Source organism: Sciurus vulgaris (genome assembly GCF_902686455.1).
Source record: "Sciurus vulgaris genome assembly, chromosome: 5".
NCBI lineage: Eukaryota > Metazoa > Chordata > Mammalia > Rodentia > Sciuridae > Sciurus > Sciurus vulgaris.
Window position 1 is genome coordinate 43,392,236 of NC_136465.1, and position 12,107 is coordinate 43,404,342.

The following is a 12,107-nucleotide window of genomic DNA, read 5'->3' on the forward strand; positions in this document are numbered from 1 at the left end:
ATCTTAACACTTTAAAGAAGGAAATCTAGTTGAAGGAAAGGAAGAGAAATCTAGGGTACTATAAACCCTATATTCCCTATTTCCTGCTATAAAGAGAACCATTCCCTTTTTTTTTTTTTTTTTTTTTTTTTTGCAGTGCTGGGGATTTGAACCCAGGGCCTTGAGCTTGCAAGGCAAGCACTCTACCAACTGAGCTATCTCCCCAGCCCCAGAACCATTCCCTTCACATATTTCAAATGAAGTCTTGTGTAGACTTGTGGGCATGTGTATATTTCCTGTGGCATCACCCCTGAAAGGAGACAAGGTTTGTGGAATAAGTATGACTAATGTCCAAATTCAACCTGCTGGCAAGCTTGGCCTGGTTGTCAGAGTTGAAAATTACAGGAAAAGGGCGGGAAATCAACCTTCATGAATCTGATCTTTCAAATAGTTCTCTATTAAGTAACTTAACTTCATAACTTAGAAATATTAGAAAACATTAGTGAATTCTAAGTAAAATATCTTGTTTAAACAGTTCTGTGCTTTTGTGTTTTTGACATTCTATTCCTCAATATCAAGTTTTATTTAAAATAATGGATAAAGCTTTAGGGATTTGATTCTTCCTTAGAAACCTCCATGAGGTTTTATTAGTATTATGTATAATTAATGGAAAAATCTCTGTGCACATTTCTGGAAAATACTTTAGAATTTCTGTGTTTATATGTGCATATAAAGAAAACTCTACTGAGAAAACATGTAAAATTAATTTTTATATTATTAACTTTTCTGTTTTAAAATTATTTTATAAAAATACTCCTAAATAAAGACTTTTTTGAGCTAATTTAACAAACATTAGAAACTGAATCTGGAAGTGCTTCTAGGTCAATTAAGGAAACATTTCATTTGCCAAAATATTTAAATACAGAAATTACTTGATTTATAAAAATGTACAAGAGACCTAAGCCTACTTAAGTACAGAGCCTACTCACCATGGACAATGATGATCCATCTTCAAAATACATCTAAAAAAAAAAAAGTCAACACCCCACAAATTTTTAATCACATTGTTATACAAGGAAAATTTAAAACATTGTTTTATTTATGGCAAGTAAAATATTGCAAAATTACTTATATAAAAGGTAATAGCAAAAGTTGTCATTGAAAAAAATACTATAGCTGATTTTAGTTGTGATATAATAATAGAACTATAATCTTTTTAAATATTGTTTGTTTTTGAGATGAGGCCTCACAATGCTGACCACCCAGGCTTTGAACTTGAGTTCTTCCTGCCTCAGCCTCTGATATAGTTGGGATTAAAGGCACACCCAACATTTCTCACTTAGTAATAGTACCTGCTTTAAAATGCAAATCAAATCATTTTGTAAAAAAATAATATATTAATATACAACTACCTTATGCTTTAAAAAGTACAAAACATCAACATCTTATGGAAAGTCTGGATAAAATTTTATCATTAATATTAATCGTTAAGTCAAATTATACTATTTATGTAGCACACTAAATATATAATAATATTTGTTATGAATTCAAGTGAATTATCTTTATAAAGATCGAAAATGCTGGGCTGGGGCTGTAGCTCAGTGTGAGGCACTAGGTTCAATCCTTAGCACCACAAAAAAATAAACAAATAAAATAAAGGCATTCTGTCCATCTACAACTACAAAAAAAAATTTTTTTTAATGGAAAATTCTCACAGAAGTATTTACTAAATTGAACTATCCAATTCAGAACTGCAGAAAATCAAGCACCTCATGTCATCATAAATGGTGTGTGGGGAAAGGGACAAGTGACTGTGGTCCTAAGCCACATTGGTATTAATACAAATGATTATACCAACTATATTTCCTAATAATGATCTGAGAAGCATAAGAAAGGAAAAAAGGTAATAATCTGGAAAACAGAATAAATACTAAATTAAAAGACCACTAGCATGCAGATATTTTAGAAGTAGAAAACAGGTTTCCTTACTTATCACAGATGGAACAGTGATGGCAACGATCTGGTTTTATAAGTTGGCATCTGTCACAATATCGGATTGCTAGGAACAAAAAGCTCCACTTAGTCTTAGATTTAACACAGAATTGAATGTACAATTAAATGGCTTTTATCATTTCTCCAAATTTAAATTCTAAAATGCATACTGAATTAAAACTTGGTAAAAAGAAGGTATTCAACTCTGTGTTAGTACAAAAAAAAGAGAGATGCGCCTACAATCAGAGTTCTCTGGAAATGTTTCCCAAGAACAGAGGATCTATTTGGAAAACTTTTCTGAGGTGTTCTCCATAGTCAGAAGTCATAGTAAGGCACAGGTATGTTCATTCCTATTAAGGTAGATAGTCTCCTTCAATTAAATGAATTTATTTCTTGTGTATAACTGGGTGAGAAGATACAACTGCAGAAACATATCTGAAAAATTGATGAACTCTCTTAGTTGCATAATTGGGAAAGATCTCACATCTCTGTTGGGCAGCATACAAGGTTAGAAATGAGTACTGGAGGAAGTACTTCCAATAGAGAATTTTAATTCTTGTAACTGAACCCCTCATCTTTTCTTCTATAATACAGATATGAAAGACAATTATAGATGGCTGATGTGAAGATGTCATTTCAGTACAGAAGCGTCTTACAGGATGCACTTGATAACTGAGGAACAGTGAAAACAAACAGGATATAAATTGTGTGTGAGACTTCAATTATTCAATTATGATTCTGAAGTAGGTTAAAAATGAATATAAATAATGTAAGAATATTAATGAGATATTTCACATTCTTTTTTCCATACCACATCACTGAAATCAATTGCATATTTTATGTTTAAAGCACATCTCAACTTTTGACTAGTCATACTTGGACAGCTAATAACTAAATGGGCCAATGGGTGCTATAATGTGAAGCACAGGTCTAAAGTTATAAAAGAATTTCTGGGTAAGTCTTGGTAGACAAGTATCAATAGTCCATGTGTGTCAGTTTTTAATACAACTGTTTAATTAGATGTTAAACTGCCTTAAAAATCGGACCCAAGGAAGAGATGTATTTAATTGTATTTGTAAAAAAAAAAAAAAAAAAAAAAAAATTGTTTAAATTTTAAAGGTGGCTAAAGAAACTGTACCAACATCTAACTATCTTACATGATTTGCAGAATCATAGTTTTAGATTTATGAAAAGTGCATATGAAGTTATTAATTCATATTCATTTTAGATACTGCTCCCTTAAGTACAAATAGGAAAGTCCATAATTAAAACTTTAAAACATACTGCAACATGAATACTCTTGCAAGATTTTAGCAGCTTTTACATCTTCACCAAGTCACAACTTAGAAGACAAAAACAGAATTAGAGTGAATTCTGATTTAGTTGAGATCTCTGCACCGGTTATTCATGTTTCTATTCTATTTAAGTGAATTGTACAGAAACATTTTATAGCAACCCAAGAAATAACTCTTTTGAGATGAGTGTTTGCCAGTTTTAAATACATACATTTTTTGTAACAGTCACCACAGTGCATCATTTGGACACTGTTCCAAGACACTCATTATCCACACTGACCTCCAGACATGGTTCTGGTGTAGATGGGAAGATCTTTGGCTGCTCGCCTAAGAACTTCCTGATGGGCTTCTCCTCTTGGCTCTCTCTCCAACAAGTCTTTCTCTGCATAAGAGAGATGGAACTGTGGAATAAATTTACATTTTAATCATTATTTTTGAAGGAGGATGACATATTGGTCTACTCCACTATACCCAAAGGTACTTATAAAATATTAATGATACATAGTATATTCAGAGAAGTAATAGAATTTCAAATCTGGAAAAGTCTGTTAACCTCATGGATCACTACTTTATACATCTAGAAAAAGTATAATAAGTATATTTACATTTTCAGGTATTTGGGAAACTCAAAAGGAATAGGATATATAAAATGGTTATAAGTCTTAGCTTTCTATCCAAATACTAATTATATGATGGATAAAATGGCCCAGTAAATACATATGGCTCAATTGATAAATTTTTCATTTGGATACCATTAGGAACAAAAGTAGAAAAAAATCAATCAAGCACATTTTCTCATCCAAGTAAGTTTTAACTTAGGGTCAATCATCACACATAATCTCTAGTCCAAACTGGTCCAACTAATTATAAAACAATTATTTTTATTTGATAATAACACACACCAAAAAAAAAGTTTAAAAAGTCTCTTGTATGCACTTCTATAAACATGTTTCAATAGATGTGAACAAGGATAACCACAGCATCATTTTTTGAAATGTAAAAAACTAAATACTACCTAATATCCATCAAAAGGGTACTGGAAATAAACTGGGATGGGATACATTCAATATACTGTTAGCACTTAATGATTAATGGATGACAGCTATGCAAACAAAGGACCCAATCTCAACCTATTACTGTCTTCAGCTTGTTACTGAAGACAGCAACAACCACCCAGCTTACAGAACATATACGGAATGACTCCTTTCTGACAAAATTTTAAAACCAGCAATGTAAGTGATCTATATATTATTAAAAATACATGTATATGTGATAAAATTATAAAGAAAAGGGGAATAATTAACAAAGTGCAGAGTAGTTGTTATTTCTTGAGTATATCAAGAAATACCAGTAAGAAGTATGTAGGAGATATGGAAAATATGACTAAGTGATTGTTAGATGTTTTCATTTTATTGTTCTCTAAATAATATATTATATATACTTTTTGGTAAGTATAAAGCATTTTATGAATTTTTTAAAAGAGATATAAGTATGGTAAAAAAAAGAAAAATAATGAAAAAAAAAAAAGGTCATGGTATTTGAGCCTAAATCTTTATCCTCAGAGAAATAAACTTAAAAATCTTTGTTCAGTCAGGCACAGTGGCACACACCTATAATCCCCAGCAGCTCCGGAGGCTGAAGTAGGAGAATTGTGAGTTCAAAGCCAGTCTCAGCAAAAACCAAGGTGCTAATAAGCAACTCAGTGAGACTCTTGTCTCTAAATAAAATACAAAATAGGGCTGGGGATGTGGCTCAATGGTTGAGTGTCCTGAGTTCAATCCCTGGTACCCACCCCCTCAAAAAAAAAAAAAAAATCTTTGTTCAGCAGTTGACAGTTCTGCCAAGGTTATTTTAAGGATAGAAACAAGTCTCCAGATTTCAAATGTAAATAAATTTTAATATTATTCCTGTATGCCTGAACCTTTCAATCTGATCATAAAATTTCAGACCCATTAAGGTGAAAGAAGTTTTCTCCAAGTATAAAATTTACATGCTATGAATTCTAAAAAACTACAAAACACTAGCATTAAGCGAGTAGACATGTAAGGCTTCTTCTAAGTTTCTAACGTATTTGAGAGAACTATTCTCTAGGTTAACTAATTCTTCTGTTATAACTTCAAAGTGTTTCAAATTCAACCAGTCCTCCAAATGAATACAAGTAAGTAAAGGCCACATTTAGGAAAGGTTTCGTGTGTCCCTTCTATCAGCTGCTCTTCATGGGTTTGCTACCTTAATTATTCACCTTTTTAAAAATGAAGCCTGCTTATACACTATTCTGACAGCTAGAATATGTAAACAAAGTCTTGTGCAGGCTGTGAGCAGTGTGAACTCTGGAAGCTCAACAAAGTGCCTTGAGGCTGATCCTGGAGGCTGGACAGGAGAAACAGCAGATCTAAATATCTCGAATCCAAGAAAACACTGGGAACCACCTTTCCAACAGGTGGGAAACTATCTCCCAAATGGATAACGAATCTCTAGGTTCATTCCATTATTTTCAAAGTGACTCTGGAAAAGAACTCTGATGGGAAGCTAAGGGTATGAAAATGTTGTCAGCATTTGGACCTTCACAGAATTCAAGAACTGAGAAAGATTCAAGTTGTTCACTGATCGATCACATGTGATCATCTTCATTGACCAAAAGATTTATGAGATTTTTTCTTTCTCAAATAAAAATTCTATGCTGGGCATCATGTACTTGTAGATGGCACTGCTTTGAAATTAAAAATTGAAAGTGCTATTAACTGTCTTGAAAGAACTGAAATGCAGACATACTAATGGTCTTAATAGAACTGGGTTTCCTGTTTGGAACTATTTGTTTGGCATATCAGGCATAGCACCATGTGATGTTGTAAGGCCAGGTCAAATCACTGCATGTCAAGGAAAAAGTTATTTTATATACTTGTCCCCAACTTTACATACTCAGAACCATGATTCTCATTATTCAGGCACATACATATTCCATCCCCATTTCTAAACTTAGTGTAAAACCTAGTATTGTAAGTTACTTTGGTAAAAAAAAAACCAAAAACCTAAAATTAGTCAAATGGATTGAATTAAATAATATTACCTTTATTTTTTACAGCTTCTGGATCCTTTTCACCGTAGAAAAAAGTTCTGGGGAGTGCTAAAACTGGAAGATTCCTTAGTATGTTTAATGTTCTTAACGAATAAACATAGTGGCCAGGCATGGTGGCACATGCCTGTAATCCCGGTGGCTTGGGAGGCTGAGGTAGGAGGATTGCAAGTTCAAAGCCAGCCTCAGCAACTTAGCAAAGCCCTAAGCAATTCAGTGAGACTCTGTCTCTAAATAAAATATAAAAAAGGGTTGGAGATGTGGTTCAGTGGTTAAGCACCCCTGGGTTCAATTTCTGCTACCACAAACATACAAACAAAACACAGAAACCTGGATCTGCACCAAGAAATCAAATACAGATTGGTAAAACTGGTATTAATATGGAGGCCAAAAGATACACCCTGGAATACATCAAATAAATGCATTCTGATGCAAAGGCATACCACATCACAGATGTGAAGAAAGAAGCTATTTGTAGATCTCTGAAGGAACAGAACATCTCTTAGGGTGGAATAGGTAACCAACCTCCAGATGTGACAATTCTTGATATGCTAATTTGTTTTTGTTTAAATAGTTTCATTTTTTTGGAACACTTCAGATTTAGAGAAAAATTGAGAAAATAGTTGAAAATCCCTATACTCCCTTATAAAATTTCCCATATTGTTAACATCTTACTTCAGCATAGGACATTTGATAGATTAATGAACCAAAACTGATACATCATTAACTGAAGTTTAGCATAGTTTATTCAGATTTTCTCCATTTTTCAAATATCTTTTTCTGATCCAGAATCTCAGCTAGGATACCATCATACTTTTGTCATATTTCCTTGGGTCTCTTTTAGCTGTGACAGTTTGTTAGATTTTCCTTTTTTATTTTTTTACCTTAACAGTTTTGATTATTACTCTTCAGGTACTTTGTAGGGAGCCCATCGATTGTAATCCATCTGAAGTTTTTCTTTCATGAAAAAAATATATCCCATAATTTGATTGGGATTGTGGGTTTTGAGGAGGAGGGTGACAGAGGTAAAGGGCAATACTCGTCATGTCCTATCAAGGGCACACACTGCCACCACCACTTGTCACTGTTGATGTTAAACCAAGTCATCTGACTGAAAGCTTTGGGCAAGTGACTCATTATTTCCCCTCTCCCACCCTGTACTCTTTGGAAGAAATTTACCATGTGAAGCTCACATTTAAGGAGTGAGGATTTTATTCCTCCCATCTTTGAGGTAAAAGTATTAGTATAAATACTTAGACTTCTTCTAAACAATAGCTATTTCTCTTCTACCTCTTTATTTGTTCATTTATTGACAGCAGTAGTCTCATTTATCTTTTACTTTGAGTTATAATCCAACAAAATTTTTCTAAATTTACTCAATTTGCTCAAATTATTCCACCTTTGTCATCAGAAGTCACTTCAGTTGGCTCAGGTCCTTCTGACATGTCCCCATCAGTTTTTCTTCTGGTAACCTCCTTGTTTTCTGGCACTTAAAGATGCCCCAAGCATTCTGAATATTCCCTGCCACAGTTCAAAAATCAGTGGTTTCTCCACGGATCCTGCCTTCCTTTTGCTGGAGAACATTAGAAACCAAGACCTGGACTCACACGTAGTTTTCAGATTAAAGGAGAGTATAATTTTAAAAGAATATATAAATTAAAAAAAGACAACCAAGATCTAATAAAAAAAAAAAAACAAAAAACAGAAAACTCACAGAACTGTATATCTTTGTTTACTCGCTCTATTTCACTTAGGATGAATATAAAACATTACTAGTATCTAAAACATACAAATTAAGACATAAACCAGGTATAGAGGCACATGCCTGTAATCCCAGTGGCAGTGTGGAAATTTTTTCCTTTTTCTTTTTGCCTAGTTTCCATTTTCAAAATATACTTTAGTATGGTTATATTACCTTAATAGTGGGAGAAAATCTAACAAGCTGAAAAACTATGATGGATTTAACCATCTTGCTATGAAAAAGGTAATTTTGATTCATATGTTCCAGATTTCTTATATCCTCTCTACAGTCACAAGAAAATATTAACATTATTTTCTTATATTTTCTCTTTTCCTGCATTTTTGGTGCAATTTTTCAAAAATTTTTAGCATGTGAGAGTGTTTTATTGTCAATTAAAATCCAGGACCCTCATTTTACAAGTGAGGGGTCTCCAGCTGCTGAAAAAGTAAAAGATATTGTATTTTAATGGAAAAATCCAAGAACCTTCACCACCTAACAAAGGTTGTTTTCTTTCAAACAGTATCTCCAAATTCTTTTGACCATGTATTCCTATCCATAAGAAATAATGTGAAATTTTACTGCTAATATATGAGTATTTATTTCTTAATACATGTATTGTCATGTAATATATACCTTAAATAGCAAACTTAAAAAAAGAGAAACACTAAAACAATAACATATAAACAGAAATTTCTCTATTTTTTCCTGAAGCTTCAGTTAATGTACTGGGCACACCCACCCCACTGTGGTATTTACTTTTTATACCAGATGTTATGGTTTGGATATGAGGCATTCTCTGAAAAGCTCATGCAGGACTATTCAGAAGTGAAATGATTAAATTATGAGAGCTATAACCTCATCAGTGGATGAATACATTTGATGGATTAATAATCTGAATGGACTACTGTGTGGTAACTATAGGCTGATGGGGTGTGGTTGGAGGAGGTATATCACTGTGCCATGCCCTTGGGAATTATATTTTCTTTCTGGCTCCTTGCTCTACTTCCTGGTTGCCATGAACTGAGCTACTTTCCTCTACTATACCCTTCCACCATGATATTCTGCCTCACCTCAGGTTCAAGGCAATGGAGTGGGTTAACTGTAGCCTCTGAAACTGTGAGCCCAAAATCAACCTTTCTTTCTCTACGTTGCTCTGATCAGGTCTTTTGGTCACAGCAACAAAAGGCTAACTAACATGTCAGAGTATAGTAGAGAGAAAACAGTGTGGCCTTAATGGGCAAAAGGACCTTGATTTGAATCTTAGCTCTGCCACATGTTAGCACTAGATGCCTTCAGATAATTAATGCTTATAGTTAATAGCTCTCTATATAAAATGGTAACAAAAAATATCTACTGCATACAGTGTCTGAACTAAATAAGGCATGTGTTTTTGGTAGAAAAAAATTATCCAATGAAGTATAGTAGAGTTATGAATTCACTGTCATCGATTTTGATTTTTCAATAGAGTTTTTTCTTTAGTGTTTCTGTATCATTTCACTTTTTCATTCTTTTCAACCATCTTTTCTAATCTTCCCTACACCACTAACCTCAATCATCCCACCCCTTCTTCATATTTTAGCTGATAATCTCACTTATAATTTTAGGGAGAAATCAGAAGTCACCTTAGCTTCCTGTCAAAGCTATAAACATAAATATGCATCTGTATATATAACTTTTTCCCTACTTTCTTTCAATCACTTTGAGTACCTTTTATAGGTCAGACATTGCTGTAGGCCTGGGTGATGGGGTAGTGAAGACAGCAGATAAAGTTCATGCCCTTGTAGGACTTACATTCTAGTGATGGTACAAAAAAATAATAATAAAGGAATAGAATATAAGAGGGTAAATTCTCTTGAGACAAATATGGTTAGGTAGGTATAGGGAATTCCAGGGACAGGAAATTTGCTATTTTACACTGAATAATCACAGAAACCCTCAATTGTAAGGATACCATTAGAATCAAGGCATGAAAAAAGTGAAGGCCTTGGCTACAGATACATGTGGGAAGAGTGTTCCAAGTCAAGAGGAAATAGATTTCAAGGCTGGTGAAGGAGGGACATGTTTAGCATAAAAGCCCATGTGGCCAGAATAGCACTGAAGACAGAAGAGTAGGTCAGAGAGGTGGTGTGGACCAGACCACAGAAAGCCTTTGAGGTCACAATGAGGAACTAGAGTTTTACTCTGAGAAAGATCAGTTATCACAGGGAAGTTCTGAGCAGAAGAATGATATGATCTCAGAGAGAAAGATAGTAGCCAAAGATGAGTCCAAGATTCTTGGCTTGAGCAACCAGAAGATAAATTTGTCATTACTGAGATGGGAAAACTTCAGGAATAGGAGGACTGGGAAACTAGGGTGGAAACAGGAAGTCTGGTTTCAGATATGCTGAATCTGAAATTCTTATCAGTTGTCAAATAGGTAGCTGTCAATGACTCTGGAGTTTAGAAAAATGGACCAGGCATTAATGAGAGCTGTAGCAATGGGAAACTCATAAAATTAAAATAAATTGCTAATGGAATAAATGTGGATATATAAGAAAAGAGTTCCAGAAATGAGCTCTGGAATGATTCAATTCTTTAGAGGTCCAGAGGAAAATAAGCAAAAGGAGACCGAGAAGAAGCTGCTAGTATTGGTGAAAACATGAATTCTTTCTATGAAAAAAGGATAAGAATATTCTAGAAAGAAAATACTGCTGTGGTGGTCACAGGAAACTATGTGAAGTTAAGAACTACCAGAATATAAAGGAGCCAGAAATTAAGAGCTCTTTGCTGCTAAGCATGGAAGATTGCACTTCCCTCTGTGGGTTATGTAGTCACAGAAGAGACCCAAGCAATAGAGTCAGTGTTAAATTTCTTTTCAGATGAAACCCTCCAGCTTCAGGATGGAGGATACATTGTGCAGGGTTCTGTCAAGGGAATGAGGGTAAGAAGGTAAGACCGAAACAGTATAACATGGAGATCATAATGTCTTGGACAAGGGAGATGATTGAGAGCCTGAATTAGGACAATGATAGAAAAAATAGAGAATTAGAAAAAACAAAAGTGAAAACATCAGGAGGACTTGGGTGCTGGGGGAGGCTTGGGAGGAAGGAAGATTTGGGTATGGCTCTGCCATGTGGATGGCAGTGGCATTAACTGATAGAAAAGCAGATGAGTCATGGCTGAAGGAAGGAGAAGGTGATGACTTCTGTGTTCTGTGACTGAGATGTCAGATCAAGGAGCTATGTTTTGCAGGAAGATCCAGAAGTTTGAAGCTAAGAGGAGAGTTCAGAAATAGATGTGGGAGTCATCAATAAAGAGATTGTAGGCAAACCACCAAAGTGGATATGACTACTACAGAAGTCAGCATTTTCCTTCAAACCTACAACGAAGGCCAAGATGGAGGGAAGACAAACAATGGAAAGAACTAAATATTGTAGGAAAAGGAAAAAGAGGACGGGAAAGAAAAAGTAGAGAGAAGAGGAAGAAAAGGCAATACATTAAAGCATTCTAGTCCATTCACAAAATTAACTATATGCACATATATCTGTGGTTTTGTTTTTAATTTTCTTTTCTGGTCAGATAGCATATTTATGTGCCTGTTTAACCACAGCTGCATTTCAAACTGATTGCGTCAGGAATCAACCTGAAGTGATCACTTTCTTTTTTTCTTTTTTCTTTTAATTTAGTCTAATAAGACTAAATTGTTATTACAAAGTGCATTTCGATTCAACAAACATGTATGGGACTAAGTGATTTCTTATCTTTAGGACAACATTGGTAATGTTTCAACTTACTTTTTTTAATTTTTTTAAGAATTCAACAAACATGTACTGGACTAAGTGCCAAAAATACACAAATCTGTAAGAGTTAGACCTTTGCTCCAAGAACCAGATGAAAGATCTGGAAACAAATAGAACAATCTTTTCAAAATGCAAGTTTAATTTAATCAGATCATTCAGCTTAAGCCCTACTGTAGCACAGATTGTAAGCTGTTTTCCCCAAATCACTCTTCCCTTAATCTGTGGTGCTTAACATGACCATTGAAAAC

General features: G+C 34.2%; 1 protein-coding gene across 1 annotated transcript in view; it reads right to left on the reverse strand.

The window, feature by feature from the left end:
- ZDHHC2 (zDHHC palmitoyltransferase 2) overlaps nt 1-12,107 on the reverse strand; it is a 67,910-nt gene that overhangs the window by 27,445 nt on the left and 28,358 nt on the right. Inside the window, exons 4-6 of the mRNA XM_079142767.1 lie at nt 3,547-3,667; nt 1,969-2,038; nt 969-1,001 (exon numbers count right to left, since the gene is read on the reverse strand). Of these exons, the coding sequence (XP_078998893.1) occupies nt 969-1,001; nt 1,969-2,038; nt 3,547-3,667 (224 nt within the window). The remainder of the gene's footprint in view (nt 1-968; nt 1,002-1,968; nt 2,039-3,546; nt 3,668-12,107) is intronic.